General features: G+C 50.0%; 1 protein-coding gene across 1 annotated transcript; it reads right to left on the bottom strand.

The window, feature by feature from the left end:
- Positions 1 to 155: 155 nt before the first annotated feature.
- SDCBP2 (syndecan binding protein 2) lies at positions 156 to 19,425 on the bottom strand. The gene is made up of 9 exons (XM_030826632.1): positions 19,382 to 19,425; positions 10,459 to 10,531; positions 9,690 to 9,759; positions 8,412 to 8,512; positions 3,491 to 3,649; positions 2,738 to 2,913; positions 2,488 to 2,659; positions 984 to 1,075; positions 156 to 689 (listed from the first exon to the last, which is right to left on the bottom strand). Exons 2-9 carry the CDS (start codon positions 10,510 to 10,512, stop codon positions 635 to 637), a joined length of 879 nt encoding a protein of 292 aa, XP_030682492.1. The 5' UTR covers positions 10,513 to 10,531; positions 19,382 to 19,425; the 3' UTR covers positions 156 to 634.
- Positions 19,426 to 22,399: the final 2,974 nt, after the last annotated feature.

A 22,399-nucleotide genomic window follows, 5' to 3' on the forward strand; every position in this document is an offset into this window, starting at 1 on the left:
TCAGAGGCCACGCGTAGAAAAGGCCCTGGTCTCACCAAGGTTTAAGAGGAAACCAGCCCTGGCACGTCAGGGGACCAAGGATTCCAGAATTTTCAATTACCTTTTTATTTTATTTTCGATAGTTTTGGGGGAATCAATTACCTTTGCGGACAGGGTTTTGTTTAAAATCAGGTCTTTATTCAAAAGATAGTCAAGGCTGACAACTTATGCAGTCTGTGACAAAGAGCAAGTCAAGGCAAGGAAAAAGCTCTCACAAAGAATGTAGCTCTGTTCTCTTAAAATGTGTGACCATTTTCCTGGTAGAGCAAAATTTCTTGAAAGGGGCCCAGTTGCAACTTTAAGCAGTGTTTAAACAGCCTGCCTCTGTGTCCAGCATTTAAATCAGCACAAGAGAATCGGCTGCCTGTGGGCCCTGCCTGAGCCTCAGCCCAGCTTGGAGTCTGAGGCTCCAAGGAGGCCTGTGTGTATAAGCGACAGACCCACGCCATCCCATGGTCACCCTCCTGGACACGCCCCCCTCATGGCAGCCCCCACCTTAAGCAGCAGGCCGGCTGCAACCCATCATCCGAGGGTGGTTGCCCTTTGCTGCAGGAGGGCGGGAAGCCCGCCCTGCCCGCCCTGCCCTCCAGTGGCTTCAGGCATCTGGGATGGAGTGGTCCATGGTGTGGTGGAGCAGGATTGGAGACAACCTGGATACAGCAACAACGGTGGCCAAGTTGGCAGCTCCTTCTCTCTGCCCGCCAGCAACCTCCACCCCCTTCTGAGCCAGTGCATCCCATGTGGGCCTTCACTCCCAGTTCTAAGACTTTTGAATCACCAGAAGCCACAAGCTACCTTGGAGGGAGGGGAAGGGAGGATGGAGCTGGCTGAGTCTGTGCCCTGTGTCAGCGCTGAGAAAGTGGAGGTGGCTGAGCCAGGTGCACCTGGGAGGCCAGGAGGTGAGGGGGATGGCAGAGGAGGGGTAAGGAGGGGTGCAGCCTTACCTTTTGACCATGTGCTCATAGATCACACTGGGGATGATGGTCAGGGTGACAACGTTCCCAGCCGTGGCCAGAATCTCCATGATCTTTTTGTCCTAGAGAGGAGGCAAGTAAGCGATCACCCTAAGGAGTGGGGACCAGGGGCAACTCTACAGGCCCCTCTGTGGAGGGGTCAGCATGGCCACTGCTAGAGGACACCACTGATGCCTGACTGCAGGGCAGGGCTGTCTCGGACCCCGAGCCTGTCAGATGAGGGTCCCAGCAGACTCCCAGGTAAGGTCTTGCTTGAGTGAGAACATGAGTCTCCCACCTAAGGATCTCCTTGGTCACATGAGCATGCCTCTTCCCACCCTCAGCTTGAAGGCCAGTGGTGTGAGCCTGACGCATAACAGGGCCTCATCAATGCGGTTCTCCTCCCCCTTCCAAGGGCTCCCAGAGACTCACCAAGCCCACAGTCACATTTGAGTTCTGGCCTCAAAGCATAAATACCTCCCCATCCTGGGGGAGGTATTAGGCGTACCCATCCACCCTCTGGCTCCTGCTGCCACCAGGGCCATAAGGGTCCTCCTCCTCTTACATCCTCTTACATTTGCTTGCTTGATAAAAAGAGATGGGCCTGCAAACACCACTTAGATCATGGGAAGAACAAGAAATTAAAAGTCTCTATGCAAAGCGTGCCAGGCAGTCCAAACACTAACATTGTGGCCATAGAAGAGCCTCTGGCCCTTACTCAGAGCCTATTGACCTTTACTTTACACATGTATGTAATCTGGTTATGTGTTTTCTTGGTTGTTCGAAAATAAGTGTGAGAAGATGTGCTAGACAGGACTAGTGATGGCCACAGGTGGAAATAAACTTTGAAAAGACAAATGATCTCAAGAAGTGTGGCTGGCTGGGACAAACCCAGTTCTGAAGAGCCTCATGACTCTATGGATTTCTGAATAACAATTTTCTAAAACATTCCTACTACTGAACATGATCCACTATGCCAAAAAAGTGCCATACAGAGCAAGGCGGTGCCCGTGCAGCCAGCAATAGCTATTATTTATTAAGCACCTACTATGTGCCTAGCACTTTTTTTTTTTTGGAGACAGGGTCTCTCTCTGTTGCCCAGGCTGGAGTGCAGTGGCATAATCATAGCTCACTGCATCCTTGACCTCCCAGACTCAAATAGTCCTCCCACCTCAGCCTCCTGAGTAGCTAGGACTACAGGCGTGCACCACCACGCATGGCTAATTTTTTAGTTTTTTTTGTGGAAAGAGGGTTTCACATTGCCCAGACTGGTCTCGTACTCCTGGACTTAAGTGATCCTCCTGCTTTGGCCTCCCAAAGCACTGGGATTACAGACGTGAGTCACCGCACCCAGCTCTACGAACACCGTCTTACTGAACCCTCACAGCAACCTTAGGAAGAGGACACTGAGGCTCAGGTGGGGTAAGCGAGCTGCTCAAAGACCTGAGCCCTCCCACCACCCGGCAGTCCCTCCCTGGCGCGGCCACCAGCCTACCTTCAGCCCGATAACATTCTGCCCGTCCACCTCACACACGTAGTGGTTGGTGAGGAGCCCGTTGCGGGCTGCAGAACTCCCTTTGACCAGAGAGACAATCTTCCCCTTCCTGATCACGAAGCCGACGTGGCCCATGCTGTCCTTGTGCATGGTGACAGTCCGCTGGAACGGCCTGGCAGGAGGGACAGTGAGCTGTCCTGGGGACATGGCTGGGGTCAGACGCAGAGGCTGCCCGGGCCTGGCTACTCACCTGTCCCGAACCACCATGACAATCTTATCGCCCGATGCCTTCTTCACCACCTGATGGGCTTTGTGTGAGCTCCACCCAGCACAGTCACACCCGTCAATCTGCAGAATCTGGTCCCCAAAGCGCAGCCCCACAAGGGATGCGGGGGTGTTGGCCTGGACCAACTGCACAAAGAGCCCCTGGGGGAGGCAGGGCCCCAGAGTCAGCGTCCCTGGCCCACCCTAGGCACAGATCCCTCTTCCAAGCTGTTGTTTTCCTCCTGATACTCCAGGAGCCTACAGGGTGCCAGGGACACAGCTCTGCATGGCAGGCACCAAGGTTACCCCATTTACCGGGGAGGAAACACTCTAGGCCTCATAGTTAGGAAGCAGGTGAGTCAGGATTTCAACCCTGGCCTGGGGCTGCACTCCGAAACACTCTACTGTACCATTCACGAAGGCATAGGCTTCCCTGGCGTCCGCTGTCTACACCGTCGCCTGGAAGCTAGATGCCCCGGGCAGTGAAGGGCAGGTGGGGAAGTGAGGCTCCTCCGAGCGACGGAAGCCCACGGAGAGGCCGGTAGAGGGCCCTGCGCAACCCAGCACCAGCCCCGCCCGGGTCTCGGGGAGGAGGGACTGGGGGCAAGAGCCTGGCCGCTGTGGTTAGGAGGCCCGCTCTGCACCTTCCTTACTGTGGACCGGACCTCGGAGCTCTGAGGCCTGGCGGGAGAGTGCGTGCAGCTCGAGCTCCTCTTCCCACCCAGCCCCTGCGCCCTACCTGGTCGACCTTCCGCAGCCTCAGCCCGGTCTTGCCGCGCTCGTCCTTGCACAGGTGGATCTCGCGCACCCCTGGCTTGATCTCCGCTCGCCGCACGCCCAGGCTGTACCCGGATACCGGTGCCACCATCTGGCCGGGCCCGGGGCCCGAGACCGCTGTCTGCAGACACCAGGGAGCAGGGGGTCAGCCAGGCCCGTGGGGACCCTGTGCCTCAGGAGACACCGGAGTGGGGGTAGGGATGGGGAAAGGAGGATGGAGCCGTCCCCGGGTCCCACCACATCCCCAGTCCACACTTCTCCCCTAGGGGCAAGAGGAGACGTGGCTCCACGCGGCCACTAGGGGGCGTCAAAGTCCATGACCCTAAAAAGCCAGGGAAATGGGGAGAGAAGGGGCACGGATACAGGAAGATGCCCTTCATTTTCCAAGGGAAACTGGCATCAGGAAAAGACTCCTTTAAAACCCACTTAAAATAGAAAAAGTCACAGTAAATAGTGAGCAGCAGGGGATAAAAGGACTGGATTTTTGTCTTAAAAAAATGTAAAAATATAAAAATTAATGATGCAGAAAAAGGCAAGGAACTTCACTCTCCCAACACTGTTAAAGATGGTACTGGAAGACCTAGCCAGCACAGCAGGCAAGAAAAGAGGGGGGATCACACAGATCAGAAGAGAAGAAATAAAACGGTCCCTATTTATAGACGGCATGATGGTCTACTAGAAAATCCCGAAGAATCTACAAATAAACTCCTAGATCAAATAAAAGAGTTTAGCAAGGTCCTGGGATACAAAATTAACATATAAGATTCAATTGTACTTCTGTATACTAACAACGAACACACGTAAACTGAAATTTAAAATACAACACCAGGCTGGGCGTGGTGGCTCATGCCTGTAGTCCCAGCACTTTGGGAGGCTGAGGCCAAGGTGGATCACTTGAGCTCAGGAGTTCAAGACCAGCCTGGGCAACTGTTGAAACCTCCTCTCTACTAAAAACACAAAAATTGGCTGGGCTGGTGGCAAGCACCTGTAGTCCCTGCTACTCAGGTGGCTGAGGTAGGAGAATTACATGAACCTAGGAGGTGGAGGTCGCAGTGAGCCAAGACTGAGCCACTGCTCAGTCCAGCCTAGGTGACAGAGCAAGACTCCACCTCAAAAAAAAAAAAAAAAAAAAGAAAAGAAATACAATACAATACCACTTACAATCACTCAAAAAAAAAAAAAAAAAAAAAAAAAGAGGCCGAGCTCAGTGGCTCACTCCTGTAATCCCAGCATTTTGGGAGACCAAGGCCAGAGGATTACTTGAGGCCAGGAGTTCAAGACCAGCACGGGCAAAAAAGCAAGACTCCCATCTCTATTAAAAACAAAAACAAAACAAAACAAAACTTAAAAATAAGAACAACAAAAAGAAATACGTATTGTGTAAATCTAACAAAACATACAGAAATTGTATGCTGAAAACGACAAAATATTGATAAAAGATATCAAAGAAGACCTAAATAAATGGAAGATTCTCTGTATTCACGGGTTGAAAGAATTAGTAAAGCTGTCAATTGTCGCCAAATTGATATACAGATATAACACCATTTCTATTAAAATCTCTACAAGATGTTTTGTAGATCCAGGCAAGGTTAATCTAAACGTCATATGAAAAGACAAAGGAATTTAGAATAGCTGAAACAATTCTGACAAAAAGAATAGTGAGAGGAATCACTACCAAATTTCAAGACTTATTATATAGCTACAATAATCAAGACAGTGTGGTATTGGTGAAGGGATAGACAAGTATCGGTGGAACAAAGTAGAAAATCCAGAAATAGCCTCAAATGAGTAAAGTCAACTGCTTTTTGCAAGAGTGCTTTCAACAAATGGTGTTGGCTGGGCGCAGTGGCTCATGCCTGTAATCTCAGCACTTTGGGAGGCCAACACGGGGAGATCAGCTGAGGTCAGGAGTTCAAGACCAGCCTGGGCAACAGGGTGAAACCTCATCTCTACAAAAATACAAAAATTAGCCGGGAGTGCTGGAACATGCCTATGGTCCCAGATACTCAGGAGGCTGAGATGGGAGGATCACTTGAGCCCGGGCGGTGGAGGTTGCACTGAGCCAAGATCATGTCACTGCACTCCCGCCTGGGTGACAGAGTAAAACCCCATCTCAAAACAAACAAACAAACAAAACAACAAAAAAAGCAAATGGTGCAACCATGGCAAAAATATGAACTTTGACTGAAACCTAACTCCTTACAAAAAAATTAACTCAAATTCAATCATAAATTTAAACGCAAAACATAAAACTATAACCATTTTAGAAGAACAGGAAGGAGAAAATCTTCCTGACTTAGGGCTTGTTAAATATTTATTTACAAAGTATGAGCCACAAAAGAAAAAAAAAATCAATAAACTGGACCTCATCAAAATTCAGAACTGTTAAGCTACAGACAGAGAAAATATAAACCACATATCTGACAAACGCCTTTAGAATATATAAAGAACTCCCAAAACACTACAAACAAGCCCCAGCCTGGCCAACATAGCAAGACCTTGTCTCTACAAAAAATAAAAATAACAATAATAAGAGAAAATTAGCTGGGCATGATGGTGTGCACCCGTGGTCCCAGCTACTCGGGAGGCTGAGGCGGGTGGATCACCTGACCTGGGAGGTGGAGGCTGCAGTGACCTGTGATTGCACCACTGCACTGCAGCCTGGACAATAGAGTGAGACCCTGTCTCAAAAAACAAGAAGAAAACAAGCCATTTAGAAAATGAGTAAAATATATGAAGAAACATTTTACCAAAAAGAATATGCAGATGGTAATAAGCACACGAAAAGATGGTCCACATCATCAGGTGTCAGGGAAATGCAAATTAAGACCATGATGAGCCATCACTACACCTATCATAGTGGCTAAAATATAAAATAGTAATAACACTAAATTCTGGTGAAGTCATGAAGAAACTGGAGCACTCATGTATTGCTCACAGCAAAGTAAAATGGTACAGCCACTCCAGGAAATAGTTTGGCAGTTTCTTCTTGAGACAGGGTCTCTCTCTGTCACCCAGGCTGGAGTGCAGTGGTGTGATCTTGGCTCACTGCAGCTTCCACCTCCTGGGCTCAAGCAATCCTCCTGCCTCAGCCTCCTGAGTAGCTGGGACTACAGGCACAAGCCACCATACCTGGCTAATTTTTGTATTTTTTTTGTAGAGATAGGATTTCACCCTGCTGCCCAGGCTGGTCTCAAACTTCTGGGCTCAAGTGATCCACCTGTCTCAGCCTCCCAAAGTACTGGGATTGCAGGCATGTGCCACCACAACTGGTGGCAGTTTCTTTAAAAAATTTAAACATACACTTGTCATACAGCCCAGCAATTGCACTTTGGGCATTTATCCTAGAGAAATGAAAACGTTATGTCTATACAAAAACCTGTATAAGAATAACTTTGTTTATAACCACCAAAAACTGGAAACAACTTAGCTATTCTTCAACAGGTTAAACAAACCCTGGTACATTCACATCGTGGAATACTACTCAGCAGTAAAAAGGAATGAACTATTATTGACACACACAACGGCCTGGATGGATCTAGAGGGTACTGTGCTGAGTGAAAAAAGCCAACCTCAAATGGTCACATACTGCATGATTCCACTTATATAACATTCTGAAATGACAAAATTATAGAGATGGAAAACAGAGGGCTGGATGCCAGGGATTAGGGAGGGTGGCGAGCAGGTAGGCATGACTATACAGAAGCAGCCTGGGAGGGAGGTGGTTGTGGTGATGAACTAGTTCTTATAGATTGCGGTATTGGTTACATGAATCTACACACTGATGAAATGACATAGAACTAAAGACACACTGTACCCGCGTAAGACTCCTGGTTTTGATAGTGTACTACAGCTATGGAAAACGTAACCATTGAGGAAACTGGGTGAAGGGTACTAACAACTTCTCTGTACTCACTTTGCATCTTCCTGGGAATCTACTGTTTAACAATAAAAAGTTAAAAGACATACAAAATTTTAAATTATAAAAATGTATTCATCATCTTATATTTTATCAAAATTAAGGTTGAATGCATTTATATCTTAATTATAGGAACAAAGAGTGATGACAGTGGGGCTGCCTACAGAAGGACCTTCTTTGCTTCATGTCTGCCTTTCACAGCACGACCATGAACGGGGGCCACTGTGGAGAAACACTCCAGGGTGCCATCAGTTCTTCTCAGGGTCCCACATGGCCTCATCCTTGTGGATTTTCTCCTGTCAGATCCTTGTTTTGGCAGTGGCTTTGTATGTGTCTGTGACAGTTCTCTATCATCATATCCATCAACTTCATGAAATTCCCCAGCCTTAGAAAACTTTGCAGTTTGTACTTTCAGTTTCATTGGCTCAGGATGAGCCTGGCAGGAAGACTGACAGGTGGGACGCAGGGATACTAGAGCTAACTGGCAAGGGGCTTAGGTGGGGACTGGTTTTACATGTAAATATGTTTTCAGTAGCATATATTTCTGTGATGGTGTCTTTTGCTCCCCGAAGCCATGTTGTTTAATTTGGGGACCAGAGCTGGGTGACGAGCTCCTGCCCTCTCGGCTCTGCTTATCCATGCAGGCAGCCCTGCTTTTGATGCCCCCAGGTTCACGCTGGGCTTAATGACCTCCCTTCTCATCCAGCTCAGGCCCAAGGTCAAAGGGCAAGCCCTGGTTCTCCAGCCCCAAGGCTTGTGGGAAGATCTGAAACCATGAAAGCCCACAGTGGTTTTCATGAAGCCTCAAAATGAATGGTGCCATCGAGAAACAGAGCCACCAGAGTGCTGGGGAGAGGGGAGGTCCAAACACAGAAAGAAAGAAGATCTGTTGAAATGGCAAGACCAGGAAAGAGGGAGGATTGGGAGGTTCTGTGCCTGCAGCAGGCAGAAGCCAAATACATACACTGTCACCCTCCGGAATCTGAAGCAGGCTCTGCTGGACTTCTTGGCTGGAGAGGGAAAGACCCATATAATTTTCCAGTTCTGCCAAGTTTGGGTACAAAACTGATAGGGAAAGAAGGAAGAATAAATGTGTTATTCGAAGACATGTGCTTCCCTATACCTGCCTGGCTCCCCTGTGGCTGCTCATTTTTATTAAGAAATGGAGCCTGGGAATGGTGTTTATTTCCAAGACTGCGGGGTATCCCCAGGAACACTCACTGGTGAACGCTCCTCAGAGGGCCCAGGTGCAGGGTGGGACACCGAGTTCTCATGCACCACTTTGCTATTCAACTCCACTGACTTTATTTGACACCCAGAAACCTCTGCATCCCTCAGCGAATGGTTCCCACCAGGACTGGCAGGGTCCTAATCCCTTCTTATAAGGATTTGTGTCCTTATAAGAAGAGAAAACAGAGGGTTCATGCATGCACTCTCATGCTGTATCTCTCTCGTGTTCTTGTTCTCTCTCTCTCTCTCTCTCTTTAGCAAGTGCACTGAGGAAAGGCCATGTAAGGACTCAGCCAGAGGGTGGCCATCTGCAAGCCAGAAAAGGAGCCCTCACCAGAAACTGAACTGGCCAGAACCTTGATCTTGGGCTTCCAGCCTCCAGAGCTGTGGGAATATACATTTCTGCTGTTGAAGCCATCCAGCCTATGGTATTTTGTTACGGAAGCCTGAGCTGAATAAGGCAAGTGGGGTTCTGGCCCCTGGTCTCTTTAAGCCGCCATCTGCCGTCCACTTCTCCCCCACCTGCCCCCACCCCAGGCCAGCCACAGTTCCAGCAAGGAAGTCTGACAAGTGTGGTATTTCATTCCTGGGGGCACATGAGATCGGATCAGCAGAATGGTGCTGAAATGCTGATTTGAGGTGACTCAAGTCGTTTATATAGACAGAGGCCCCACAAATGATATCACATTCTCAAGGTAGCCTTGCTGGGGGCATCAGAGAAGCCACAGCTTCCCTAACTTGAGCTGGGTTTGGAAGGATAAACAGGGGTTCGCCAAGCAGTCAAGGAGGGAGGGGAACAGCATGGGCACGGGCTCTGGAAGGTGAGGTGACTCAGCCCAGGTCACCCAGGCAGTAAGAGGTGGGTGGCAACTGGAAGCCTGGTCCTCTCCTCCCACCATGTTCAGTCCTTAACCCTGGAGCCTCCCATACCTTTGGCATTGCCAAGCTTCCCTGATGACCTCTTCCCTGAAAGGACTTGGCACCCAAGAGCCCCTCATCCCAGCTCACTCACCTGGTGGTGGGGAAATGGCTGCTGCCTGGACTGGCAGGGCTGGCATCTTGGGTGAGGCTCTGGCCTGGGCCTGGGGAGGAGCAGGGAGCACTGGTCAGCTGTGGCCAGGACCCCAGGAACCCCAGAGCCTGGAGCTCCATGAGGCCAGGGTCTGTGCATTAGGAGTGTGAGTGGGCCTGGGGTGTGGGGGGAGTGTCCACCAACCCTCAGCGCTCAAGATCACGTAAACGTGGCCTCCGCAGATGTGTCTTTTCCTGGGAGGAAGCTCTGGGGGACTGTGACCCACCCTATGTCACAGCCCATTTACTGCCTGCAACAGGCAGAACATCAAGGCCCATCTCCCAACCAAGTTCTCAGCTGAAAAGTCTCAATTTCTCAAAACCCACTGGAACCACAGAGTGCTGGGATGGAGGAAGAAGGGGGCTTCTGGGGGCTGAGCAGACCAATGCCTATGCCCACTAGTCTTGCTTCCTCTGAAAGCCTTAGAGCATGGGGCCTGCCCATCCTGGAGGGAGGGAGAGCTGGGCCTGGGCAGGACAGAGCGGGCAGGAGAGAGGTATGCGTGCGCTGCTTGGTCTTTTCCATTCTTGCTGTAACGCCATTGGCATTGCCCCCTGGATGTCTTCTCTGCCCAGCAGGCCCTGCAGTGGAGACCTACATGCCCTGAGGCCTACAGGAATCTCCAAGTGGCCCCAATACCCAGCACCTTCCAGGGTAATCCCCAAAGTCCCTTTCAGGGAGTCCAGGCCAGTGGGGCCTGGCGACTTACCTGAATGGCTTGGTCCACTTTTAGGTCCTCTAGAGATGGGTACAGGGATGACATGGCTGATTCTCGGAACACCCTGCAGAGTGCAAAGGGTGGGGAAGGATAAGGATGCAGATGATGCCCCCTTGAAAGGAGGCACAGACATCCGCAACAGCAAGTGGGTTGGAACTTAGTATTCAAATGGAAAGGCAGCAGGGCACTTAAAATCCCTCCCTGATCTCCGCCCCTAATCCCCTCTTGATATTTGAACTCTGCTGTATTCCACCCATCTCCAGCCTCACTGTCAACTTTTAATCTTGGCCACAATGAAGTAAGACCAGTAGGAAATTTATAAAGACTCTCACACAAACTGTAGCAGAACTTAGACACTCAACAGGGCACTGCTCCAGAGGGAGGAGGGAATGGGGGGCGGGTGGAGAGGCACCATGAGCACTTATTTACTAAACACCTTCTCATTGTCCCAGGGAGAATCAGCAGGACCTCTGAGCAAGGTGCCCAGAGAAAGTGAAAGGAATGATGATCTCTCAAGAAATGTTTTATTCCCTTCCTGATGAAATGTGGGGAAGGAGCAGTCTGCCTTTCTGGGTTCCTTCCCTTTACCCACTAACCACTGGCTCTGTCACACCTCCAGGTTTCGCTGAGGCAGTCCACTCCAACTGGAGCCCCTGCCCAACCTCCTTGTCACCCTCGGTTCCTGTGGGACATGCCTCCCCTGGCTCCCAGGCAATACGGTCACTGCCCCTCCCATCCAGGACCCTGCCCTCCGGGACAGCACTGGGCCAGCCTCTTGCCTGAACTCACCACTTGTCCTGACTGCAGTTCTGAGGGGTCAAGGTGTGTCCTATTCACCCCACTGAACGAACATGTGATAGGTACACATGATAAAGGAATGCCCGCTGGTGGCGCAGGAAACTGAGGGTCCTGTGCCTGAGTGATGTGACTCCAGGCTTCCCAGGATCAGATCCGCTGGGCACCTCCCTGAGTGACCACAGGCGCGCTGAGGTCATCCTCATCCATCACTGCTCCTTCTCCTCCCTCTGCACCTGCTGCCTTGACCCCTGTGTCATCCTTGGCCCCACCCCCACTATCCCTTCTTATCTGTCATCAAATCCCATCTCTCCCACATCCCATGTTGTGCAGGTCCCCATCATCTCCCTGGCCCTCTCCAGGTGCCACAACACCCTCCAAACATGCTGTTGCCTCCCCTCTTGCCCTCTTGCTGCTCTCCAGACAGCAGCCACCAGGCCCTTTGTGTACACACTTGGGAAGTCATGCCCTGGCTGAAAGCCCCTCAGTGGCTCCCCTGCCTTGGTAATGTACTCTCCTTAAAGTGGCTCACAGGGCCTTCACGATTCCACCAGAGATTGGAACTGGTGGGCCCAGGGCCAGATGGAAATAGATTTTATTTGACCTTGTGGAGTACTGTAAACGTTCAGATTGGCAGCTTAAACACAAAGCTGAAGGTACTGGATTTAATAATCGAATTTCCCACTGCTCCTGAAAAACAGGAAGCTTTGGCAACCCTAGGCTGTAGCAGAGTAGCTACAATTGAGTAGCAGCAGACTCCAGGGTGACCCAGTCCACCATCCTCTATTGGCTGTTACACCCAGACCATTGTAATCGCTGGTGCCAAGTCCCAATAGATATTTGTTTGCAACCCTTGTCTACCTCTCCAGCTTCATTTCTTGCCTTATGTCCTTTCAGCTGCTACTTTCAGCTCCAGCCACAATGAGCTACTTTCACGTCCTTGAATGTGATTCCCTCCTGTCTCTTTTGCATGTGTTATTCCTTCTATCTGGAATACCCCTCCTCTCCCTGTTCCTTGCTTGGCCAACTCCTAATAATTTTCAAGTCTCACATCAGCGAGCTCCTCTTACAGGAATCCTGCTTTGATTTGTGCTACCCTTAGCCCCTGCTCCATGTCCTACCCCTGTTGCATATTCACCACTCCTGTGATTGCCTCTTTACTTGTCTGTCTACCTCCTTAGGAGTTCCAAGATGGCAGGAACAGGGGCTTCTCATTTGCTGTGAAGCCTCTAACCCTTAGCATGGAGGCTAGCTCAATAATATTGCCAGAAGCAACGCATTCTACCTGGGCTTCCACTTTTCTCCTTGTAAAGTAAAACTCTACTAACCTAAGAACACCCACCTTCCTGGATGAAACAAGGACCAGAAGTCCCAAATGTGCCTCTCACAGTCCTGTTTTATTATTATTTTGAGACAGAGTCTCACTCTGTTGCCAAAGCTGGAGTATAGTGGCGCGATCGTGGCTCACTGCAATCTCTAACTCCCGGGCTGAAGCCATCCTCCCACCTCGGCTTGCCAAGTAGCTGGGATATAGGTGCATGCCACCACACCTGGTTAATTTTTGTATTTTTTGTAGAGACAGGGTTTCAGCATGTTGCGCAAGCTGGTCTTGAACTCCTGGGCTCAAGCAATTTGCCCGCTTCGGTCTCCCAAAGTGTTGGGATTACAGGCGTGAGCCACTATGCCAAGCCTTTTGTTTTTAAAATCTGAACTAGTGCCAATATTTAAAAATCTGGAAATATAAAATTCGTCACTTCTTACTTGTATTGAAAAAATATAAACATTTGGCAAGGCAAGAGCTGGAATAGTGCGTGGCAACACTCAGCCCGGCTGAGTCACAGCCTCCCTCGTAAATGGGGCTGTACGTGCTTTCCTGTTTCCCCAAGTGCCCATCAGCTCTTCACTGATTTACGTTGCCTGCTTGGTTCCTGGAGGCAGCCAGTTCCAGACCCTTGCCCTAGCCTGGCCTTTGGGGTAGAAATGACCATCCCAACAGGACAGGAATTTCCTAGGAGGGGAGGGAGTCTGGCTCTGACTTCCTTTAGACCACCTGGGGGAAGAGACCCCTTTGCTTATGGCCTTCTCCGCTGTGTACACATGCTATGAGATTTTTAATCTTGGGACAGTCCTCAGCAGCTATCATCTGCCAAATCATGACCTGCCACCAGGACCATGCATGAACAGCAGATGTGAAAATAAGCAGCCACTCCTGCCCTGATTTTCCTAACATTTAAGCAGTAGAGCACTTATATTTTTGTCAGCTGTCCCCTGGGAGAGCAGGGAGTCAGAGATCCATTTCCTGGAAATCACTCCCGGGCCAGATCACATAACCCTTTTTCTGTGTCTGAGACCCTTTCACCACTGCCACCTTCTCTGGGTCCCATCTCAGTGCTGGGATGCGGGGAAGTGAGAAAACAGGTACAGTCGTTCCTTGGGCTAGGTTCCAGGACCCTCACTCCCCAACCCTTGGATACCAACATCCACAGATGCTTACGTCCCTTACATAAAGTGGCATAATAATTGCATATAACTTATGCACATTCTTCTGTATACTTTAAATCGTCTCTAGATTACTTACAATACCTAATACAATGTAAATGCTAAACAAAGTTATACTTTATTTTTATTTGAATTTTTTGTTGTATTTTTATTTTTTTATTTTTAAATATTTTCTGTCTACAGTTGGTTGGATCCATGGATGCGAAACCTGGGGATAGAGAAGGCATACTGTATCCCCTGCCTTGTAGCAGCTCACAATATAGTGGGGAACGGTTCCCTGCCAGCGAACATGCTGTGTTTCATTCAATCGTTCAAAACATTTGAGTGTCCACTGTGTGTCAGGCGTGCTGGTCCCTCTGCTTTGCACATCATCCTCCTTGGTGTGATGTTCCTTCAAGGCTCAGTTCAGATGCTACTTCTCTGCTTGGCTTTTCCAGGCTGCATGATACCCAGGCTGCCTGGCTGGGTCTTCCCGTGTATTCCACCCCTGACCTGTACTGCCCCTGTTGCCAAGCTATTTATCATATTATGTGATTAATATCTGGGTATTTTCTTACACTGGACCTCACTCATAAGGGCAGGAGCTCTCTCCCGTTCACACACGATCATTCCCCACCACGACACTGCCCAGCTCACGTATGCTAGCAAAAATTATTTGAGTGAATACATCAGTGGTTTTCCAAGGAACAGATTGGAAATTTATGTGGGCTTTTTTTTTTTTTTTTTTGAGACAGAGTCTCGCTCTTTCGCCCAGGCGGGAGTGCAGTGGCGCGATCTCGGCTCACTGCAAGCTCCGCCTCCCGGGTTCACGCCAGTCTCCTGCCTCAGCCTCCCGAGTAGCTGGGGCTACAGGCGCCCACCACCGCGCCCGGCTAATTTTTTGTATTTTTAGTAGAGACGGGGTTTCACCGTGTTAGCCAGGATAGTCTCGATCTATATGTGGGCATTTTGGGGTGTCACAAGACTGAGAGGACAGTCATATCCCTGTCGGGGGGAGCAGGGATATGAAACTCCTGTAATGAATGGGACAGTCCATTACAGTCACCATAACAAATGGTCCTGTCCCGTACAGCTTTCAGATATCCTGCCAAACCTTCAAGTAAGCAAAAAATCTGTTATAATTGGTTGTGTATACAATCACAATGAATTTTTCCCTAGTTTTAATACACACTAGATTGTCTGGAAATGCATACATCAGGTTGATTGTGGGGAGTTACACTTTGCTCACCATTCTGGAAAATCACTGCCCACCCTGCTCACCACGGGTGAGTCACCTGAACAGCATGCCCACGTCTGTGCGCATGTGTAGCTGTTACAGTGACTCCACGCTTTTATATAAATATGTTTAGCCTTTGACTCAAGATTTCAGATACAAACTGTTGGCAAAATTCAGTTGAATATTGTCTTCTAGTAAATCTAAGCTGACTCCTAAGTTGGGTACAAGCATGATCGGGTGTAAGCCAGCCTCAGCTTTTACAAAGTGAAATGCATATTCTTTTATTAGAAATTACTTTCATTTCCCTGCCTTCTCCTTTATAAAGAAAGGGCATCATATTGATTTTTTACCCGGGGAACCATCACCTAGGCTGCAGCCTCAGGACGAACCTGTCCCTTCCCTCGGCCTCAATTTCCTGCTTTGGGAAACAGGAGCCACGAGCCACAAACTCCATCCACCGCGCCACAGGAGAGGTCCAACGCAACGGTCCCTAGGGCCTGCCTCCACCCCAGCCTCAGTTTCCCATCTGTCACATCGTTCCATGATCTCGAAACGACTACAACCCTCTTCGCAGCCTCAAACCAGCCGGAAGCGACATCTTCCGGTTGCTACAGGTTACGGCGGTTGCTATGGGCTACGGCGCCTGCGCAGAAACCCCGCCAAGTGACGCGGCAACTTCTACAGCGCATGCGTTTCGCCCACCCGGGCCCGTGCGCGGTTAGGGGTGACTCCCACGATCCCTAGCGGCTGCGGAGTGGAAAATGGCGGCCTCCTTGGCGCTTGGGTTACTGGAGTCCACCCGGCCTCGTGCTTTCTCCGGGCGCCTGTAGCTGGCGCCGGCATCCACAAAAATAGATCAGGTAAAGCAGCAGAGTAAGGGATAGGAAGGGAAGGCTCGGTCGGGCTCCGCGGCCCCTCTTTACCGGATTGGAGGCTACGCGGGTGAAATCGAGCTTTAAACTCCCCTGGCTTCGGAACACCATTTGTAGCCTCCGAAGGAGGAGGACTTATAAGATTCTGTACTAAGGCAGCCGTGGGAAGGGAGGAGAGCCAGGTCGGCCCACGCGCACCCGGCTGCTTTTGCTCTCCCTTTGGTTTCGGAAGCGTCAAGTCCCGAGGTATTTCCTACCAATTCTGACGTCACCCTTCCTCCCACCCTTTCTCACCCGTTTCCTGTCTGGCCGTGACTTCTGACCCAGTGTTGAGCTAAAAATGCCCCGCCCCACTCTACGCAGATTCACCCCGGGTCCCACCCACCAGTGACTGGGTGATTGGGCTTCTGCTGCCTAGGGAAGGGTTCTTGGCTTGGCCGGGCAGATCAGTTCCCACAGCAAAATCAGACCGAAAGCCTGTTATGAGGGACTCAGGCAGTTGGATTTGGCGTATAGGAGGAAGGCTAGGGCAATCAGGAAGGTCTCCTGGAGGAAGGAAGAAGACCTTGACTGGCCGTGTAGGATGGATGTTCAAGTGGGAAGAGAGTGTGCTATTCCAGGGACAGGGAGGCCCAGGCCTGAGAGTCCAGTTGCCTTCTGGATCCCGTTTACCTCGCAGATTATCCAAACTGGACTCATGATTTTCCCCAGCTGTGCCACGCCTCCACAGCAGTCCCACTAAATCCACCCATGGGCTGTGTCAGAAATCTGGGAGTTATCCTCAGCTCCTCCCTTTCCCTTCTGAAGCCATACCTGGTTCTTGCCTTCAAATCTCTGTGACTTGACTTCTGGTAATGTTTCTATTCTCACCACCTCATTCTTCTGCACACTCATCATGAAGTTCATTTATTCCAGACTACTTCAGGTTGAGTCCTAAAACTCAGCCTGCTAGTTCATGCCTCCATGCTTTTGCAGGTGCTATTCCCTCTGTCTTAAGACTCATTCATGCCTTCTCTCTTTTCCTTGTTGTGAACTCTTCCTCCAGTTCAAAGCTTTCCCCGACAGGTACCCATGGAGATTGGCAAGCCTCCCTTCCCTAGACGACAGCATTTGTTATATTTGCCTCTTCATCATATATTCCACAAGTGTTTATTAATCACCTACTATGAGCAAGGCCTTCTGCATTTCCTGGGTTGGATTTCCACTGTGCTGTGTTTGTTTGCTCATCTCTCTCACTGGTCAGGAAATGTCACTCATTTGTTAACCCCCGTGCTGAGCACAGGGCCTGGCACACAACAGGCGTCCCATTACTATTTCTGAAAGGAGTGGAAAGCAGGCATTCTAGAGAGAAGAGAAAGCCTGATATCCTAAATATACAGTCTTTCTTCCCATGCCTGTCTGTGTTTGCAGTCAATAAGTGGAAAGTCTTTCGAAGAATAACCTGGGCCTGGAAAGGGAGAGAAACCATGGCCCTAACGAGTTAGATTGAAAGGCTGCCTGGCTCCTATAATCTGACAGTGGAAGTTTGCTCAGTTCTGTGCTGAGGGCTTCCCACAAGTAATTGGCTCCTCTGAAAGGAAAAGAACCCACCTAACCCCTCTCTCCCAAAGGAATTTTCCTCTCCCACAGCCCTTTCCAGATTTCCATCCCTGAGCTTCTGTACTTTTTGATATTATAAGCAATAAAAACACCCACAACAAACCAATAGTTGGGCTTCGGAGATCAACAGGGCTGACAAGGGGACTTCAGCCCCCATCTTTGAACTTAGAGTGAGAACACTCTTTGGAACACTTTGTTCCAAAGAGCTGAAGTGATGGGACTCCCACTCGTTCCTGTGGACAGCTCATCCATCCTTTACAAGACAGTGCGCGGGAGGGAAGCGTGGGTTAGAGTGTTAGAGGAATAGCTCCTGGAAGGCCAAATTAGCCCAGGGATATGGTGAGTCTGAATAGAAGAAGCTGTTGCTAGGCCACCAGCATGTACCCCCGCTCCTCCTCTCAGGGCTGCACTGCGTGCTGGAGAAAAGCTGTGAATTCCTCAAGCAGACACGCCTGAACCCCGGCCCAGGCAGGGCAGGGTTCGGACTGACTGCTTCTGACTTGTGAGAGCACAGCATAGGCAAATCCCCTTTGAATGTCATTTCTTCCTTTGTAATCTGGATAACAATAGTTGCATCACAGTTGTCTGGAGACTGAAAGATTTTTAAAAAGAGATAAGGTGTATATGGAAAGCATTTAGCACAGTACCTAGCACATAATAGGCATTCAGTAAAAGCTGTTTATTCATTGTTTCAATGCTTACTCAGCATCTACTAAGTTTGAGTACTGTTCTAGGTATCAGCAGTGAAGGAAAGAAGAATTGGTCCCCAAATGTACTGTCTTTGGGGGAAGAGCTGGATAAATAGGCTCTGTGACTTTGTGTGCTGTGTTAGATGGTGGGAGGCACTGGAGAGAAAGAGCTGGATGGAGGATCGTGTCAGGAAGTTCAGAAGCCTTGCTGGCTGGGTGGGGTGACATTTAAGGAAAGGCCTAAAGGGTGGGCACGGCCATTGCAGAGCCTCTGGGAGTTGGTGTTGTGTTTAGAGGGCATCTGCCAGTGAGAAACCAGTTGTGCAGAGAGGGAGTAAGGAGGAGTAGTGGGGAGGGGGCTGGAGAAGTGAGAGGGGCCAGATCCTGGAGGGCCTGGAGATCATGGTGAGGACTTTGGCATTTACTGTAGTGAGATGGGAGCCACTGGGGGATTTGGAGCAGCAGAGTGCCAAGGTCCAAGGGTTATTTTGACAGGCCTCCTCCGGCTGATGTTTGGAGGATGGGCTACAGGGCAGGAGTGGGAGCAGGAGCCCAGGTGGGAAGTGATGGTGGTGGAATTGTCATGAGCTTGGGCCACTGTATGTGAAGCTGCCTGTCTAGTGCCCGCCCAGCCCATACCAGGCTCGTTTTCTGCCCCATTTTCTGAGACCCTGCTGAGGAGAGCATGCACTGGCTCCTGTGTCCAGTATGTCATTCCATTCTCCTGACTTTGTGGGCTATTTTCAGTCTCCAGATGAAGCCAGTTCTTAGAAAGGTGAAGCCCCTGGCGCAGTTCCCCAGCAGGTGTTTCAGTGCTGTAGCAGGAAGGTTTTTTGATAGAAACAGCCTCAGGCCAGAGAAGTCGGCCTGAGCTGTGGATTCCTTGGGAGAAATGGGCTTTTTGCCTGCCTGCAGCCTCTGGTTTCTGCTGGAATTGGCTTTTCAAGGAGCAAAGTGTGGGTCTCATCTCCTTGAGCACAGTCATGGGCAGTCAGAAGGCATCGGGGGCCCTCATGATGTCTGGGTGAAGAAAATCACTCAGCCCTCAATCAAACCTGGCCCAGGGCTGGGATCAGAAGAAGAAACCCCACTTCACACTTGACTGCCTGGAGTGAAGCACTTCGAAAGGAAGCTGCCTGGGAAGTCCCAGAAGGGAAGGGGCAGGGAGGCAAGGGGACAGGGTGAGAGCAGGTCTCACTCATCCCAATCCCAGCCAGGATTGGGTCAGGGCCCCCAGCGCTTACCTGCAGGCCAGGTGCTGCTCCACGACTTTTTCCAGCTGCTGCCGCTGCTGAATCTGTTTCCCTCCCTGAAACATAGCCCTGTCTCAGCTGGCTTCCTGCTCTGGGAAGGGTGGTGCCTGTCCCCTGTTCAGCTGACTCACCTTGGACTGGGATGGGCACAGGTGAGGGCTGTGGCTGGGTAAACAAGGCAGGTTGCCAGCCCAGAGGAGGCCTTTGGCCTTAGTCTAGATTTGGAGGTGGGATTAAGGCCCTCACAGCTGCTGTTCAGAAGGTTATGAACCAAGACTTCTTGGCCTTTTCTTAAATAGCTCTAAATTTGGGTTGGACACCTAGTCCTGCTGATCGAGGCAGTTGACTAGAGGGTGGTTTGTGATAGGTATCTAGGGGTCTAGGCCAGGATATTAAAAAGTGGTCATATTCTGTGACCCAGCATTTCTTCTAGGAATTTGTTATAGTGGAGTCACAGGGCCCATCTGCTTCTAGTAAGGAAAATGTAGAAATCCCAAATGCCCATCTCTGTGGTCTGCTTAAATAAATCATTGTCTGTGGAAGATCACAGAGCTATTAAAGTCATTTAAGGAAGAAGATATGAGGAAACACTTCTGAGATTCTAGTGAGATGTTGAAAAATCAATGTTGTGAATCTCCTCTTGCATTTTGTTTTCATTTTTTGTAGAGTGGGTGTGCGTTGAAAGCAGTCTAGGAGGACATAGGCTAAAATGCTGAGTATCTCTGGATGGCGGCATTGAGGGTGAGGTTTTCAGTTTGTACTTTTGTGTGTTCCAAGGTGGTTTTTTTTCTTTTTAAGTTAGCTTTTGCTCTGAATGCTCATGACTTTTATAAGGGGGAAGCAATTAAGTTTAATTATTTTAACAGGAATTTAGATTGGTTGTCTCCTGGGAGCAGAACTAAGGAGCTGTGTGCTGAGGTAGAGATTTTTTTTTTTATGGCACGTTTTTGGTGTCTTAAATTTTGAAAAGTTTAAATGTACTACTTATTCCAAAAATAATTATATAAATTTGAACACAAAAGGAGGAAGAATTTAGTTTAGATCCTGGTGGGTTTCATTGGGTGAGGGTGCCTGTCCCACTGGGTGCCTGGGGAGGGATGAGGGACTCGTGTGCTGGGCAGTCCCATGAGGATTGACGCTGTAGACACTCAGGGTGTGTCAGTATCTGGGCTGCTCCCCGGGCCAGGCAGGCCTTCGTCACAGTCCCCATGACCCACCTGGCAGAGTTGCACTAGCCTTGGGTGTCAGATCTTGTGCCTGCCTATGAAGAGCTTACAGCCCAGAGTCCCACACAGGAAACACACAATAGGAATAATAACAAGAAAGACATTTGCCACTAATTCAGCACTTACTCCCAGAGAGCACAGAGATTCTACCCCCGGCACTTTAAAGGCATTATCTCAATGGCTTCTCATGCCGTCCCTGCAGAGTAGGTTTGACTCACCATTCCTCCAGGTGGGGAAACTGAGACACAGAGGCAAAGTTTCTCTCAAGTTAGCTGGAAAGTCAGCCAAGGCCATGTCTTCTCTTCTATGGGACACATATGCCCCTGAGGTGTGGGGCATACCTCAGGGTAAGCTGTGTGGGCCTGAAGCTGAGGTAACGTGGGTGATGGACCCACCTTAGGTCAGGTGTCCAAGGCCAAAGCAAAGTGGAAAATAGAGATCCTAATTGAACCAAGCGACTCCTCCCCCACCTCACTTCATTCAGTCATGACCTGAAAGGGCCTTTAGAGAAGAGGGAGGAGGAAGCAGGCCCTTCCAGGTGAGGGGCTTGCCTGTGGTCCCAGCATGTCAGCATGGAGCCCAGGTCCCCTAACTCCCACCTATATAATACATACAGGGACTCTCTTTCTATTCCCTCGTTGGATAGTTGCCACCCATCACTGACTTCCAGCCACCTAGAAATACCTTTCATTGGGCATGCCCTTGCTCGAACTCTTCAGTGGCTCCCTCCTGCTTCAGGGTCTGGACTAAACTCCCAGGGCTGACACGGAGACCTCCACAGCCCACTCCCTTTATTACCTTCTCAGCACTCCCCCAGCACCTCTGCCTCAGCTGGACTGGGAGCCCCACCATTCCTGCCCCACCGCACACCCACTTCCTACCTGCCCTGACTCCATACCTTTGCCTGTCCTGCTGCTGCCCCTGGAACACCTTCTGCCCCCACCCACCTAGCCAAATCCACCACTGAGCTCCTCCAGGAAGCCTCCGGGATCACCCACATCCATGTGGCCTCTCCCACCTCTAACTCTGAATCAGATTCTCCTGTTCCATTCTTTAATAATAATCATCTTGTATTCGTGTATACCTTAAGGCTACTAGTTAGACCCTAAGTTCCTTGAGGGCAGGGCCAAGTTATTAGCTCTACAGTGGTTACTCTTCTTTTGAGACAGCATTTCGCTTTGTCACCCAGGCCGTAGTGCTGTGGTACAATCATGGTTCGCTGCAGCCTCAACCTCCCAGGCTCAAGGGATCCTTCCACCTCAGCCTCCCTAGTAGCTGGGACCACAGGTGCACACTGCCACACCTGGATAATTTTTTTATTTTCTGTAGAGATAGGATTTTGCTATGTTGCCCAGACTGGTCTCAAAGTCCTGGGCTCAAGCAATCTGCTTGCCTGAGCCTCCCAAAGTGCTGGGATTACAGGTGTGAGCCACCACGCCCAGCCAGTTACTCTTTTCAAAATAAGGAGTGGAACTGTGCTCTGACCAGACTATATTTCTGCGTTATTATATATTTGTATGAACAAGTCCAAAACTTTGGGTGGCCAGTAAACAGCACACACTCAGAAACTCCCTGATAGCACCCATGGCAGCCTGAGTAATCAACCACTAATGTCCTTCCTGCTGGGCCCAGAGGCCTCTCCGGATCCTCTCGTCATAATGCTGCAGGCAGCTACTGTCACCTAGAGTTGGCTCATGAGGTGAAGTCTCCATGCCATCTGGAATGGGTGCTCCATGATGGCAGGGGCTTGTCTTATCCCTGAGGCCTGGTACTATGCCTGGCA

The sequence above is a fragment of the Nomascus leucogenys genome, chromosome 13 (genome assembly GCF_006542625.1).
Source record: "Nomascus leucogenys isolate Asia chromosome 13, Asia_NLE_v1, whole genome shotgun sequence".
Classification (NCBI taxonomy): domain Eukaryota; kingdom Metazoa; phylum Chordata; class Mammalia; order Primates; family Hylobatidae; genus Nomascus; species Nomascus leucogenys.